At 38.5% G+C, this 16190-nt stretch overlaps 3 protein-coding genes across 3 annotated transcripts; 2 read left to right on the forward strand and 1 right to left on the reverse strand.

Annotated features, from left to right (window-relative positions):
* Positions 1 to 245: 245 nt before the first annotated feature.
* On the forward strand, positions 246 to 7524 carry rheb (Ras homolog, mTORC1 binding). The gene is made up of 8 exons (XM_031293801.2): positions 246 to 564; positions 1395 to 1466; positions 4272 to 4339; positions 4497 to 4579; positions 4676 to 4732; positions 4845 to 4892; positions 5218 to 5299; positions 6722 to 7524. Exons 1-8 carry the CDS (start codon positions 513 to 515, stop codon positions 6812 to 6814), a joined length of 555 nt encoding a protein of 184 aa, XP_031149661.1. The 5' UTR covers positions 246 to 512; the 3' UTR covers positions 6815 to 7524.
* A 767-nt stretch (positions 7525 to 8291) lies between these two features.
* On the reverse strand, positions 8292 to 10267 carry ly97.3 (lymphocyte antigen 97, tandem duplicate 3). The gene is made up of 4 exons (XM_031293802.2): positions 10135 to 10267; positions 9701 to 9770; positions 9181 to 9303; positions 8292 to 8567 (listed from the first exon to the last, which is right to left on the reverse strand). Exons 1-4 carry the CDS (start codon positions 10240 to 10242, stop codon positions 8461 to 8463), a joined length of 408 nt encoding a protein of 135 aa, XP_031149662.1. The 5' UTR covers positions 10243 to 10267; the 3' UTR covers positions 8292 to 8460.
* Positions 10268 to 11664: 1397 nt separating this feature from the next.
* LOC116045862 (gamma-crystallin N-A-like) lies at positions 11665 to 13877 on the forward strand. Its single transcript, XM_031293803.2, has 4 exons — positions 11665 to 11938; positions 12176 to 12424; positions 12856 to 13001; positions 13611 to 13877. The coding sequence occupies exons 1-4, from the start codon at positions 11918 to 11920 to the stop codon at positions 13744 to 13746; spliced, it is 552 nt and encodes a 183-aa protein (XP_031149663.1). The 5' UTR covers positions 11665 to 11917; the 3' UTR covers positions 13747 to 13877.
* The last annotated feature ends 2313 nt before the right edge of the window (positions 13878 to 16190 follow it).

The following is a 16190-nucleotide window of genomic DNA, read 5'->3' on the forward strand; positions in this document are numbered from 1 at the left end:
AAATGAAAATAATGACAACGTCATTGGAGCAGTAATGCCCCAGTTTCCCTGCTCCCTGACCCTAAAGATATGAATGACATTGCACCCGACCACACATCACGTCACAATGCATGTAGCAGCCAATCATATTCCAGAAAGCGGGCAGTGTTGCTTGACGAACATCTGTCTCACCCAATCAGAGTTTTACAACAGGCATCAATGCCCTCCTTCACTCCGCGTGTAGCCAATTAGGATGGAGCAGTAATTACTAATTCATTACATTGCAAAGGGGAGTGACGCAGTTATTGTAGATCTATTAGATGTTCCATGCTTTTTTATATGACCTGAAATAACATTCTTTTCCGAGCCGTGGACGTAAAAATCTTCATTAAAAAAACAAAACAAAGAAGAGTGATTCCTGCTGTCATCTGGGGGCTGTATGTCGAATCTCTGCACCACTTGAATTTTGAATGCCATTCCGGTTAGAGGTTGCGGTACACCCCGAGGACTAGATGCGATAACCAGGAGGAGATATGCCGCAGCCGAAATCACGAAAAATCGCCATCCTCGGGTACAGATCCGTAGGTGAGTTCTGACCAGACGACTAGCCAGGGAGGGAAATGACATCTCAAGGGCCTGGGATGCGACGCTGAGGCAAGATAGCAGCGGCCTTTTGGGTCCATTTATGTCCATTATGCGGGCGGTTTACACCTCCTATAATATACTTAAATTATAGGGAGTAGGGTATGTCACGCATCATCTCAAAGCGGTCAAATGGGATGAGACCTGGCCTTGCGGGTTTGATCACACGAGACCTCCCGTAATGTGTTCAACATATATATTTTTACGCTAACTGTCCTTATTGATAAGTTTCCATCGGTGGCCCCAACCCTGGTTAATAGTACCACGCTTTGTGAAGCCCTGAAGGACCACCAGGATTTGACGCATTACTGTGCGGTTTATTTTATCGTATCTGAAACCAAAGAAGCGCAATATGTATGCGGTGAAAGGGTGTTCAGGATGGCAAGATGGCACACGCAGATAGAACGACTCTAGGCCCAGCCAGCACTAACGCAAAACCCTGCAACATTCCCAGAAAGACTTGTATTGTGTTATGTTTGCCTACTCTACAATGAGTTGATTTTTAGTAAACATCTCCCATGGTATTAATATAGGGTTTTGTGTTTTGGGCTTTAGTAGCCTACTTAGCTTTAAGTTTTTCTGGTATTCTAATAGTCAATGTAGGATTTCTATGTTTTCTTTTTCATTGTGTGGATAATCAGTCACTAATCCCTTTGTCATCTTTATGCTGAATAAACGTTTGATGCTTTTGACAACCCCCCACCCCCCCCCATATTTCCAATGATATTCAATCATTAAGACTCCCTGTTACAATATTCCTTTGTGTTTTGCAGGAAAGTCCTCCTTGACAATTCAGTTTGTGGAAGGCCAGTTTGTGGACTCCTATGACCCAACAATAGAAAACAGTAAGTGAGGAGTTTTTTTTAATTTATTTTTTTATGTAACCTTTATTTAACCAGGTAAGGCCGTTGAGAACAGATTCTCATTTGCGATGACCTGGCCAAGAATAAAGCATAAGCGTGCAAGACAACATACAGATTCACATACAATACAATACAAGAATACAGAATACAATAGGCTACATAAAGTGCACATTAGGAAGGCATTACAAAGCCGGCGCGAATGGAGGTATAAGTGTGGTATCTTTAGTTGCGATGCTGTGTTGAAGATGTGTGGAAGAGGAACTCTGCTGGACACTGTTCTTGATCATAAAGGTTTTATTACATCAAGTTTTCAGCATCAATGACAAGTCCTGCAGAACCCGGAAAGTACATTGCCAGTATGCACTCTGACTCTTGCTCTAAAACTCATAGCTTATATTGGGTATGATTAGGTAACATGTTAGATAACATGGTACATTTAAGTTGACCTAGCATGGGTTAGCATCCAATCCTAGACCACCTATTGAACATCCCAGCGAAATCACGCCACTGAAAGGTTAATCATTAAACCACTGCACTGCTACACTTTCTCATGAGGACTAAGCTTATTATACAGTGTCTTATATGAAACCTTTATACCAGAAACATAATCATGATTCATATAAATAAGCCATTGGATACTACATAAGTAAGTCTGAGGATATGCGAAAGTGATAAGGTGATAACAACACAATATACATGAATATACTATAACACTGCTGAGATGTAGTGAGGAGTTTATGGACTGTTACAGCTCCATACACAAACAGGAAACCGTAGTCGAAGTAGTAAGCCACTTAGATCCTGATACAGCTCCTCTTGTGATCAGTTTAGTGCGAAGATGTCAGCCTAACCGCCACAGGAAATATAATAGCTTTTGCTGTATTTAATAGTCCCTCTGCTCTTTTTTCCCCCTCATGTTGTATTTAATAAAATTATGTAATTTTTTAGCAGAGATGGTCTTCAGGCTCTGCTATTAAACACTGCAGGAAACCCTGACAAATATTTAACTTGAATGTGCATAGCATCTCTTTTTTCGCAAATATGTTAGCTGTAGGCTATATTATCCTTTGACACTTTGCATGCTGTGATTCATCAGTTATTCAAGTGTAATGTGTATGGTTATGAGTCTGTTCGTCAAATCTCTTGATTATACAAAGTCAAGTTTAGTCAGTTTTATTTCTAGAGCCCAAAATCACAATTTGTCTCAGAGGGCTTTACAATCTGAAGAACATATGACAACCTCTATCCTTAGACCCTCAACTCTGATGAGAAAAAAAAACCTGATTGGTCAGCATGGTTGAAATCAATATTATAATTGTTGTTTGGGAAAAGAAACAAAATTGCATCACAAGGTCCACTTACTATGTGTTTCCAAAGCTTTTAGCTACATCTTGTGGCCTTCCTCAGTGGATGGAGTTGCTCAGTTGCCATGGAAATGGTTGAGTTGTTATCACGTGACCTAAGTATGGAGTCAGATATCATATCACATATCACATGATAACAGGTGGTTGTATATCAGTATATATTCACTGAGTTTTTTAATGCAACATGTACTAAAAAATAAACTAATGGTTGTTTTTATTATCGATCAATCGATTAAGTGTTTGGTTTATAAAATGTCAGAAAATAGTGGAAAAAAATTAACCATTGATCCAAAAGTCAGGAATATTTAATTTACAATGACATAAAAGAGAGAAAAGCAACAAATCCTCACATTTGAGAAACTGGAACTAGAGAATGTTTGGCAATTTAGCTGAAAAATGAAACAAATATCACAGAAATTGCTGCTTTTTGGTCAGGTGACTAATCGATAATCTTTGCAGCTGTCATGATATGGATTACATTTCACACTTTACTCCTTCAAACCTATGTTTATCACATTGAACTTGAGGATGGATGGATGTCAGGCAAAACTCTGACATCTCCGAATAATCTTCCTCTAAATGTTTGATTATACCTTTTTTCTTTTCTTTTGTTTTCACATAAATGTTGCTCGTTACCATCAATGTAGAGTGTGTATCCTGATAACTCTATAACATGATATCACTGAAAGAAGAACAGGGTGTGATGTTCCCTATTAACAAGTGTCCACCAGCTGATTACACCAAAAAGAAGAAAAAAAACTTCTTTCGAGGAACGTTGGAGAAATCAGCTGGTGAAGTATTTGGTCAAAGTAAACCATGTAAACCACTTTAGTGGAATAAGCTTGGAAATCACAGGCTTGGAGAGAGCGAACTTGCTGGAAGGTACTTAAACGGTGCATCTTGCCGAATGAGAGAACATGCAGTAATTCATCAACCTCTTAAACACACATTCCCAGACACTCCAGAGATTTGAGTCTAAACTTTGCCTGCAGGCTGTTTTTCTTTTTCCCTGACACGTTCGCTCACATATCGCCCTGCGTTTCTCGAGTGTGTGGTCTGTATCTATAAATATTCTCTGGATGGTTTACATAAAGTGAATTGTCAGCGTTATCAGCGAGATGCTGCAGGCAGTGCAATCCCTCAGTCCTGCAGATAATGTGACCCATCTCCAGGCAGATATTGACATTCCTGTGCTGGATGAACTCAGTGGCACCGAAATGGATCCATAAGGAGATCTGCACACTGAAAACATAGAGTAATGAAGATAGAGTATGGTACTGTATAGTAGACATGTTGTTGTAGGCGATTTGCTGTATTTGTCAGTGTTATTGTAAAAGGAAATCGCTTGCTCTCCATCCATTAAAATGTTTAATTTATAATTTGTATTGGTTCATTTCTAACTTGTCTTTTCTTTTAACTGCAGCATTTACAAAAATGATCACAATAAATGGACAGGAGTACCATCTTCAGCTGGTAGACACAGCAGGACAGGTATGATGATTGATTTGTATCTGAATATGTGATGTTATGATAATGCTACTTCATAGTTTGGTGTTGATTCGGCTTCATTACTTAATTACTTTTAATTCCTTCTATTCCAAACCTCTAACTTTGCACACTAATTTCCTCACAATTTCTGTCTCTATAGGATGAGTACTCTATCTTCCCACAGACCTACTCCATAGATATCAACGGTTACATTCTGGTCTATTCAGTTACATCCAATAAAAGGTACAATTTTACTTTTTTAAAGCAAACTAATCTTTATGAAGTTCTGTATAATGAGTTGAAATGCTAAAGAAAAATCTTTCCCCTTGGTTGTTCCAGCTTTGAAGTTGTACAAGTTATCCATGAAAAACTATTGGACATGGTGGGAAAAGTTCAGTAAGTATACAGCTGCTCCTTCTTCTTGTTTTGCTGCCTAAGGCATTCCAAAACGTATGTAATATATCATGCATAAATGACAATGTGCTGTTTACTTTTCCCTCTAATACAGAGTACCAATTATGCTGGTCGGAAACAAGAACGACCTACATATGGAGCGGTATGTCATAACACACACTTAAATTGTACATTGGGTCCACTAAATACAGTAGGTATACACATGCGGCATAGCACTTGCCAGTTTAAGTCATCATTTTTTGTGGAATTTCTTATCATTTTGTTGGCAGAAATGCAAACCTAAACATTCCTCACATTTGATACAGATGTTAATATTCAGATGACCCGATAGAAGGGGGAAGTCATTTGTACCAAGCAGGCATAGTCATACTTGGCTGTGTTTGTTTATGTAGCCCTTTATAATTACTTTACTTAGTGGAAGCAGAATTGTACTCTGTAGTCTTACTCTAGGCTTTTTTTTTCTTTAGAGTAATCAGTTGTGAAGAAGGAAAAGCCTTAGCCGATTCCTGGAACGCTGCCTTCATGGAGTCCTCAGCTAAAGAGAACCAGGTAAGAGCTGAAGCTGCAGATATTCAGCAGTAAGTACTTTGTTTATGTTTGACTTGGTTGTTATCAAAGCCTTTTTATCTGTTAAAAGGTACCCAAATAAAATGTCATTTTAATGCATGCTATATTACTAGTTGGCATTCATTTGATGATTAAATTGTCACAAGGGTTTGGTGGGACCAGTCTGACAAAGAGCTTAGTATCATTTAAAGATGATTGATTTCACAGATCAAGATCAGTTTACACATCATGGGGAGCAAACTGTGACAGTTGTATAATGTCTTCTGTGGCATTGAAGGGAAATTTCACAAGAAATAAAAAAAAACATCATTATACTCTGATGATCATCAGGGTTATATACTCAGGATCATCAGGGCATGGGCTTTAAGACTACACATTTGTAACAGAAAACGTTTAGGGGCATGTAGTTTGAATGTTCATATTGGTTGTTTACGAGGCAGGGAGGGTCTTACAAGCTATCAAGTTGCCTTATGGGAAGTGTAGGATCCAGCAGTTTTGGAGCTTGACCTGTACTTGGGACTAAAGGTCAGGATATCTCTTTTTTAGCATTACCAATTCAATAATTTTGCAACCTGTAACCATTCTCTATACAGTAATTTTTATTGTTACTGGCAGAGTACACCTTTACTGTATTGGATTCTTATTGTACACCCACACAAATATTAAAGAAAAGGGTTTGCTTCAGTGTGCTGTAAATTGATGTTGCTTTTCTTCTGGTCCATATCTGAGTGTTGCTGCTCAAGACAGTTTTGCTGCCCCCTTGGTGGTTACATGTGTCATTTCAAAAGAAACTCTAGAAACTGTATTTTTAAAAGAAACTTGCCAGTAACCACAGATGTCGCAAATGGATCAAATGAGCTCTACGGAGTGTTTTAGTGTCTTTTAGCTCATTGTTTATTTTTTTAATTTTTTTTAAAAAGCTCTAAAAATTCACTGTAACCATGGCTAAAAGAGAGAACCTGACTCCAAATTAATGCTTATGTTGCTCTGTGTCTTTTGGATGTGTAAATAACTGTTTGCTAACACGTTTCTATATCATCTTAAGGATAATATATCAGTGTTGTGTTCACAGCTAGGTGCACTGCCCCCAAGTGGCCAAACATATCAATTCATGTAACAATGGTTCAAAAGTTTATCCACCACAGCCTCCAAGAAACAACATCCATTATTCCTTATTTCCCTCATTTATATTCAGGGAGATGCTAAAGTTTGGCCAATATGAGCAAAAACAAAGGCATCTTTGTTGTGCCTAAATGTAACGTATGCTGCTGGAAAATTCAAAGTGGTGTGACCAAGACATGTGACAGCGTCCTGTGTGTGTGTGTGTGTGTGTGTGTGTGTGTGTGTGTGTGTGTGTGTGTGTGTGTGTGTGTGTGTCTGTGTGTCTTGCTGTCTCTCCCTCAGACGGCCGTGGAGGTTTTCCGGAGGATGATCCTAGAGGCAGAGAAGATGGACGGCGGCGTGCAGCCAGGAAAAACGCCCTGTTCCATGATGTAGAGCCGCCCAATCAACACACAGGACACTGCACTGGGATATCCCGTTACTTGAAGGCTAGCTGCCAGTTCTCCTTCACCTCAGCTGACTCCACCCCTCCAGGGTCCTAAATATCCAATACTGTCTATTTATGGCTCTGACTCCACTGTTATTTATTAGTATTTCCTATTTTCTTTGTGTTTGATAAAAACAAAAAGGATGAGTGGCAGTTCCCTTGTCTTATATTTCCCACAATCCACCCCACCTCCATCTCTGTGCTCGGCACTGATGCAAAACGCAGAACTTCATTTGGGTGTATCAGAAAAAATGTTTTCTTGTGCTCGGTAATAACGACTACCGTAACTAAGGCCAGAGATAGTAGTGGCTTGATGCATCTTAGCTTCTCATTATGCATCTCCTATATATAGGCAACGAGTCCTTCTCTGTTTTAATAACAAGAGATCAGAGAAATGTCATGTCTGCAATACATATGCTCTGAAAATGGATAAGTGAACATGGACGTTTCTTCTGATACATCACCAGCTGTTTGGTTCTTCCAATATATACAGCTCTTTTTCTACTTCATCTCCACACAGTACCCACTTCTCTGTCCCTCAGTTTGTTTTCATAGCGGTCACTGTCAGCCAAAAAACTCTGCATCCATTTTCTAATGTTGAAAATGTTGTACAAATGTTTTTGATTGTAATCATTAAAGCAAAAAGTGGTTATGTAAAGCAGGGTTGAGTGTGGATTATTACCTTGGCAGAAGAGTGAGATTTTTGTCACCTGGGAGGCAGGGCAAATTTATTTACTTCAAAGATTAAAATACATTGAGGAGGGCGCAGGATGCAAGTGCACGGTTGATAATCTAATCTAGTTTTTGAGATTCAGTACAAAGAAGCATGGTGAACATTGAAATCTGTGTTAATAATAACTAAATGCTGCTTTTCCATGTTTAGACAGAAATGTTTTAGGTTCTTTCTTCAATATGTTTTTTACTGTTGTGTGTACTGATGGTATTTTACATCAGAGATTTCAGATTTGTTTTTTGATTTTTGTTTTTTCCTTACTGGTTTGGGGGGTGGGCGGGGCTCAGTTAGAAAAAGGTGATGTCAGTACTTCAGTGCACCAGTCAGGATTCAGCAACAGCTGGTGGGTTGTTTGCTCACTGTCGAGCCAAACCTTTGCAGTCCAGATGAAGCAGATTAGCAGAGTTTTTCTCTTAATAAATGATACCTAAGTACGTTATTGTAAACTTTGAGGACAGTTTTGGTCATGAATATTAAATGTAATAAAGGAATGGGGTCAAAAGTCAGTGCAAAGCCCTGAGAACTGGTGAGATAAGCTTTTCTTCAACTTCATCCAACCCAATCTGCTGAAAATGAAACTCTTACCTGAACATGAAGTCCTGGACTTTGTTTTTGACTTGGCGTGGCTGTCAGAAAGTAATAAGAAAACTCCAAAGATTTCCAGACAAAAGAATAAGAACATGGCACTGCTCTTTGTCAAACATTTTTATTTGACAAGGGAAAAGATTGACAAAACAAATTTAGTTTTTCTAGCCACTTTGAGTTCATACATGTTTTCACACCTGGGAGCCGCTTGCAGCAGTCGGCAGGGGTCCCTGGGTTTAAGTGCCTTGCTCAAAGATACTCCAATACATTGTCATTTTATAAGGTGTTGCACATGTCTTCGGTACAGCACTTGATGTCGATGTAGGAGTTTATCTTCAGCATTTCGCAGTCTGACAGAGCCATGCATTTCTGGTATTGGCCATCTAAGAAAGTAAAAAAAGGAAAAGGTTTTAAAAAAAAAAGCATGTCCTTTTATTATGTAAGAAGCACCTCGCTGTGGTATAGAACAATTGTATTTTTCTTACACATTATTCACAAACATCTGACGAACAGTTCAATTCACAGAGAAATGCACACAGCCCATATTCAGAAACAGTGCCTTTCAACGAGCCGTCAGCACTTGCATACGGTTGTGATGTCACAATAGTACTATATATAGAGGGTGAATACAGGTATATTCAGACAGACATTATGAGAAAAACAATGTGTTTCTTGAACTTTAAAGCATGTAAACATGTTCAAGTAGAAACCCAAAATACAAGTATGAACCTGAAAATGAGAATGATATGGCACCTTTAAGCAATTTTCTCTCTTCATACATTTTTCAAAACCTTTTTCATTTACTTCACCATCGATGCCCATAGCTCTCTAATTTTGGTGCCATGGTACACATGCAGATGTTTATCTTTAGTGAACTTCTCCTTTAACTTGACTATGAGCCACAGCAATGATAATATTGTATTTCATTGTGGTTTATGTACTGAGGTCATGCATTTGTTAATTATAGAATAGTTTTGAATATGCTGACAAACTCACATGGTGCTCTAAGGAAGCGGGCAGCAGCGCAGGCATCCTTCTCTGGTTTGCAGCTCTCTACAGTGAGCTCACAGATTCCTCCAGCCTTTTTGGAGACACACCGGTGGCAGTCCAGGGCTTCACCTGAAAACAAAAAACAGCAAAGCAATATTTCAGCCATTTTTTTTCTTTTGCTTTTCTTAGTGTATCTGAATAAATTCTGCCATAATGTGGACGATGTGTTTTCTGGAACAATGAGTATTTGCAAGTTGTTAGTAAGGATTTAGTCTACTTAAATGTTAACGGTGTGCATGAAGCCACATTGGATGATATTGTGCTCTCACAGATAAGTCAATTACTTTCATTTCTTAGATATGACTCCTACAATCTGTTGCAAAATGAAAAGAATGCCTTTGAGTGTCTGACAAGTCTGCTGAAATTGTGTTCCTGTACAGCAAAGACTAAAAGACAAAAGCAGATGTCTCTGTTGCACAGCAGCAGAGATTGTGTTTATTCAGTGGAGAATCAGTGACAGACTCACCAGCTGTAAACAGCAGGGTGACGGTTAAAGCCAAGACCAACAACTTCATTGTTCTGTTCATTACTGCAACCTTTGAGAAATAAAGCACAGATTTAATGATACAGTAGACAGTAGCCTACAATACCTGCAGTACTCCAGATTTCATGGCATTAAACTGTATTTTACTGTTTAGGCTTTTTTAGATAATTATCTCACGATTTTCCTTAAAATGATTTGAATTATATATATATATATATATATATATATATGATATAGTTCAAATTATTGAAATTCTGAGCAAAAACAAGTGTTGACATTTGAGAGCAAATATATGGCAAAAAATATAAAATATTGATTTTATATGTATTGTTATTAAACGCATATCAAAAAAAGAATTGAAGGTAAAATACGCCAAATAAGATAACTTATATAAATATTATTTTATGTGTACATACCTTGATGATTCGTCCGTCTCGATTTCTGCCAAAGACTGAGGTGTATTCATCCACTTTCCCCCTTTTTTGTACCTGTTTGTGCTTTGTCCTGTCATGGTAACGTCCCATTGAGAGGTGTATCTCTGTAAAGTCTATATACTTAGCATTCACTCCTCACCCTGGGTACACTGTGTTCAGGGGCTACAGTTTCCCAATGCTCAGATTCTTGCATTATGCAAGAGCTTTCCACCCTTTGTCCACTACTGTATATAATGTATGAGGCTTTTGCAAATATTAATGTATGCATTTGTCACAGACTCAGATAAAGATTTATATCAGCTGGATTTAAACCTTAGGAGGACAAAAGGATATGAGTGAAAGGTACAGTATGTTTGCTTTAGGCGTGTTTTGTCTAACCTATTTGAGGTGTAACACCTTTAGGTCAGTGCTCTTTAACTCACCTCAGCTCCAGACTAGGAATTAAGTCTATACAAAGAATTGACTTGAACTAGCACTTAATATAATTCTAATATATATAATTTCTAATGAAAGAGAATGAAAGAATGGCACTCTCACCAGCTGTCATACAATTCAAAGCACATACAGAAAACCAATACAATACATGAATGGCTGACTGAAATAGCAGTTATCAATGGCAAAAAAAGAGTCCAAGTCCATGTGAGTTTTAAATTTACACACCCAAGACAATTATTTTACACTATTACTTACTTCACTTATGAAGCTTAGCGTAATTTATTTCAGGAAGACTCATTCTCATTATGAGGTCACGATGGTAATTAGATGACGTCACAATGGTCTAATCGCCAAACACTTTTCTCATTTATTATTTTTATTGGGCATGTCAGTAAATAATTGTTCACTCAAAAATGAAGTCTCTCCTGATTGAAATGGCTTTGATTGACTGCTTTAATGTAAACGCCAAACCTTGTTGAACTTTCTAATCTCTAAAAACCCACTCAAGTGCAATAAATCATTTCAAATTGTGTTTTATCTCCGCACTGCAGATAGAGAGAAAGAGAGCGAGAGAGAGAGGGAGAGAGAGAGAGAGAGGGAGGGGGGGGAGGGGTGGAAGTCATACATTACATTAAAAACAGATTTTATCTGTTTTGTATCCTGCTCCACTTGCCTAACCTTAAAACTAGTAGTCTTTGATATTGCAACTGAGAGAAATTCAGTTTTGACAGATCCAGGATTGGATCTGGATCAGCATCAGAGAAATAAAAACAAAGAATCATCTGTAAAGAAAAGCTGGACTGAAATCTGCTTTGGAGTATGGCATCTGGATGCTCTGTTCAATCTGCCACCATCAAAACTCACAGACATGGACTGGGACAACACCTCATTGTGTCTACATTTTCCCAGTTCCTCGCCCAACTTGTCAGAAGACAGATGTTTTGTTTGTACTGGCTCATACATGTCCTTTCACCTCTGCTTTAACGATCCCTCTCAGTTTGTTTTCCCTCCTCGCCTCCCCTTGTTTGGACACCACCCAAATATTATTCCACAACCCTGACTCAGTGCAACATCACTCCCAAAGCCCAATCATAGCAAAATCTCTCTCACTCTATTGTTTCGACCCCCCTAGAGCCAAACTCCAATATCAGCACTGGCACATGTAAGGGAAACTGTCCATGTGGCAAAATGTCTAAACCCCCCATTGTTGTGCTTTTGTTTCCTCTGCCTCGCGATACAACCACACTCTCTGTTGGCCATATATATCTGAGCGTCCACATTTTTCCACTCTTAGACAGTGTGACCAGTGTGGAACAGCTAACAGTGGAAAATGTCTCAGTACTCAGGAAAGGTGAGTACCACAACAAGGGATGCAGTCACAGTTAAAGTTAATCATATCATGTGTCTCACAAACAAATGTCAATCACAAAGGCAGTAATGTCTGGCTGATCCAATTTCAGATTGTACTTTTAACAGTGTTGAGTGGCACATTTACAAGATATCTTTTAGACTATTTGCAGCACTTTCCATACAAGTATCTGTTATGAGAAAACTATTGAAATCTTCATTGCAAAAAAACAAAAAACAGATCGTGTTCTATGAGGGAAAATGTTTCACTGGGAGGAAACTGGAGATCTGCAGTGACTGCGACAACTTCCAGGACCGTGGCTTCATGAACAGGGTCAACTCTGTCCGTGTGGAGAGCGGAGCCTACATCTGCTATGACCACCCAGACTTTAAGGGCCAACAGTACATTCTGGAGCATGGAGAGTACCCCGAATTCCAGCGTTGGAATGCTCATAACGATCACATGGGCTCCTGCAGGCCAATCAGGATGGTAAGAGTGTGCTTGTGTGTGTGTGTGTGTGTGTGTGAGACCCCAGCAACAGACAAATATTTGGTTGTTAAAAAAACAAGCCTGGCAGACTGGCATATGTGAGGCCTCATTTGTGAAAAAAGTGTTTTCTGATAAATTAAAGTCAGAATGATTTCAATAACTTGGATTCATAATAATGCAGGAGTTAGTCTTGCAGTACAGATGCATATTAACATGCATATAGTAACGCCATCAGCTGCATGAAAACACTTGAGACATACTGTGGCCGTGGGCTATACATATTATCCTCTATGATTTCTAAAGTTACAAGTGTTTGCACAAACAATACAGCCACAGTTACATAAAAGAGGAGGCTTTGATCCTTTGCAAAAGGCCGAAGGCGAACATTTCTGCTATGACTTAGCGAGAGGGCATGTCATTATCCTTCGCAGCATGGAGAGCACTACAGGATGGAGCTGTTCGAGGGAGACAACTTCTCAGGCCAGTGTGTGGAGCTGTGTGACGACTGTCCTTTCCTGCAAGCCCGAGGCCTGACCAACAACTGCATCAACTCCCTGAAGGTTTATGGAGATGGAGCGTATGTATCTCTGCAGCAGGGGGACACTTAGTTAGATTGAACCTGTTAGAGCACATGAGCACCAGAATATGTGTTAGAATATTCTAGTGTACTGTGTCTTCATTGATGGACTTCTGTGAAATGTATATCTATGTGATCCTGTCTAATAAGGGTCAGTTCAATTTCTTTTAAAAGATGTATTTATTTGGAACTTTATTGTCAGGAGACTGTGGACAGCACAGGAAAAATGGGGAAAGAGAGATAAGTGGGGAGGGGAGAGATGACATGCAAAACAAATTTCACTTACAATTGTTGTAGTTTGATTGTTTATTGTTGTTTTTCTCAAGCCTTCAGGACTAGACATAGATATCCATCTGTAAGATTTTGCCCATCATAACAATACAATGGAGATGAATAATGTAATGATAATGTTGTTAGAAACCACAAGAGGTAAGTAAGAAAATGTGTTTTTGTATTTTAAACCTTCACTTTAGACAATATGTAAGCCAAGTCAGATAAGTCATAAACTTTACCTTCTATCCCCTCACTTAGCTGAATATTGCATATTTAACATTGTAAGCTGCAATTTTTAAATTTATTTTAATGTTATTTATCAATTTTCCCAAACAGCTGGGTGCTGTATGAGGAGCCTAACTACCGCGGCCGCATGTACATCGTGGAGAGAGGAAACTACTGCAACCACATGGAGTGGCAAGCGGAGAACCCCAACATCAAGTCTGTTCGCAGGGTGGCAAACTACTTCTAAACCATCTCATCGTCACTGGCAATGTGACTGCGGGGATGAGATCATCCACTGATGAAAAACACACCCCACTGTCAAGTAATCTCACTCTGACTCTGTGGGGCTGTAAAATAATAAAAGATGAAGAAAATGTATGACATTGTTTGTTGTTTTTATTTTTGTACTGAATTATTTAAAGGCTGAAATAAAGTAGTGATCCGACAATATCTTTAATCTTATTTCCATGTTTTCTCCTTTTATTCTCACTCAGTGTGAACAGTATCTTAACCACCACATTTCATTGTAGAAATGGCTGCAGGCTATGATTCAGGTAATTGCTCTCTCTCATACGCCATAACTGAATCCCTTTTCCTCATACTAATGGATCCATTACCAAGTTAAATAAGATACTCTGTACACCACTGAACACAGATAATAGATAGGTAGATTGGCATTTAATACATCCAGGAGGGACATGAAATGGTTTTAAGAGTAAAAAACGGTTTAAAAAACACACAACAAATGCTCGAATTAAATCTTACAAAGACAGAAAGCAGTCACCCAGCCTTTTAACAAACTCATTCCCTCATACAAGTGAATGTTTGGCAGTCGGCAGTAAACAATAGAAACTGCGTGTCCTCCCTACATATACAGTGTATAAAGTCTCTGCACCTGCCCTGGGGGAGCTCCAGGATCTCTGCTACCACCTAGTGTCATTTATCTATTTAACTGTGAAGTCGTGACGCCCACCCTAGGGTTGTCAAAGTAGTCACAATGGGGATTTTTAACAGCAGTGACACTTGATTCTTCCTTGAATACAAAAGCGAAAAAAAGAACAGAAACACTAATTCTGAATAATGTATTAATTAATGTCGTACATTCTGGGTTTATCCACGTTAATTCAGTTTGTCCAACAAGTTTATATCCAGTTTTTCATTATATTAAGCACACAACATGCATTTATGATATGTAGAATGCAGTATAAGTAGTTACCTGTCTGGCATAAGTTGTATTTAACAGCCTTTTACAACATTATTAGCTCATAGTTTGATGTTTTTTATGCACCACTGCATCATTTCTCCCCATGCTCTCATTCTTTTAGGAATGCCACACCACGGTTGTGGCCGGTGGACCTTTAATGAACACTCATGTGATTTCTCTTCCAACTGTCATGACAACAGAACACCTATCTTTACAAGGTTACGCTCATGGCCTCTCTATCGAGTTACAGGGTCAATATAGGGGAGCTTAATGAGGAAATGCTTTGTCTTGAGTTACACTGAGCGGCACTAGTTTAAGAGCGATTACCTATACGGCTAACCTTATTCCGGGGCCATTTGCTGCATGAATTGTCTGGGTGTCACCAACATGCCATTAGTCTGGATGTCAAAGACGAGAAAGAGAGAGGGAAACTGTGAGCAAGGCCTCATGGCATTTTAACATTGCTGATTTTCTATGATGATGGGATCTATTATTTTACACAAAGGATTTCCATTTTGAAAGAGTGTATTAAATGATATAGCCTACAAAGCGAACACGTGCCATGATATTTTGTTCTTGTTATAGACATCTATTTTATTTTATTAATAAGCCTTGTTTAATTGCTCTAATGGAGGTATGCGTTTCCTGGGGAGATTACAAAAGAGAAGCATACCCAATTAGTCAGAGGAAATTACTTGAGGGAAATACTTCTAAAAGTAAGTTAGAAGTAGCCAACAAGCCAACAAGTCTGTTGGCTTGGAGACTTGGTCGGTGGGCAGACTCACCAACCCTTTGTCAAAAAGCATTTTTTTTTAAATGTCGTGTCACATCTTATTTAGCAATTATCAAGAGAAATACTATTAAAAGAATATCATGTTTGGAAATTGGGGAAGAGTATTGTTACACACTTCCTGTTTTGTGATAACTCAGTGATTCATTATGAGCAATGGTTTGGCTCTATTTTGGTTTTGCTGTGTGAGGTATATTTTATATTTAACACTGTCTCGGTAATATGAGTAATTAGAACGAATACATTTTAAATAGCATTTTTTGTATCCTGTTACTCCAAATTAGGTCGGTTATTTTTAGCACTGCTACTTATGCATAAAAGATCATTCAGATAGAAAAAAAACTCAGAATGTATTATACTTTTTGTGAGATATTAATCACATACATCGATAAATATATATAGGCCTACTTAATAATGTAAATATTGTACGAGCTAATACGTTCATATTTTAAATTTGTAAGTACTGGCTATTTAAAAATATAGACTGTGTATAGCCTACCTCAGCCTACAGAGTTGACTTTATATCTGGTGAGCTGTTCCTTCACAGTTAAAATATTGCAATACATTATTTCAATAACACACGTAGGCTGTTTTTGTTTTCTAAAAGCGGAAATTATATTGCACTATCCTCTACGTGTAAGCAGTAAAATCATTAGGCATTAGCCTACCTCATAATGTAATTTAAACCCCGGGCTAA

The sequence above is a fragment of the Sander lucioperca genome, chromosome 9, assembly GCF_008315115.2.
Source record: "Sander lucioperca isolate FBNREF2018 chromosome 9, SLUC_FBN_1.2, whole genome shotgun sequence".
NCBI lineage: Eukaryota > Metazoa > Chordata > Actinopteri > Perciformes > Percidae > Sander > Sander lucioperca.

Excerpts from the sequence above, each read along its gene's own strand:
- LOC116045862 (XM_031293803.2), top strand. The coding sequence starts at position 11,918 with ATGTCTCAGTACTCAGGAAAG. Across the intron at positions 11,939-12,175 it reads TGTCTCAGTACTCAGGAAAG|ATCGTGTTCTATGAGGGAAA; the intron begins GTGAGTACCACA and ends AACAAAAAACAG. Across the intron at positions 13,002-13,610 it reads AAGGTTTATGGAGATGGAGC|CTGGGTGCTGTATGAGGAGC; the intron begins GTATGTATCTCT and ends TTTCCCAAACAG.
- ly97.3 (XM_031293802.2), bottom strand. The coding sequence starts at position 10,242 with ATGGGACGTTACCATGACAGGACAAAGCACAAACAGGTACAAAAAAGG. Across the intron at positions 9,771-10,134 it reads GAGACGGACGAATCATCAAG|GTTGCAGTAATGAACAGAAC; the intron begins GTATGTACACAT and ends TATTTCTCAAAG. Across the intron at positions 8,568-9,180 it reads CCGCTTCCTTAGAGCACCAT|ATGGCCAATACCAGAAATGC; the intron begins GTGAGTTTGTCA and ends TTACTTTCTTAG.
- rheb (XM_031293801.2), top strand. The coding sequence starts at position 513 with ATGCCGCAGCCGAAATCACGAAAAATCGCCATCCTCGGGTACAGATCC. Across the intron at positions 1,467-4,271 it reads TGACCCAACAATAGAAAACA|CATTTACAAAAATGATCACA; the intron begins GTAAGTGAGGAG and ends TTTTAACTGCAG. Across the intron at positions 5,300-6,721 it reads CCTCAGCTAAAGAGAACCAG|ACGGCCGTGGAGGTTTTCCG; the intron begins GTAAGAGCTGAA and ends TCTCTCCCTCAG.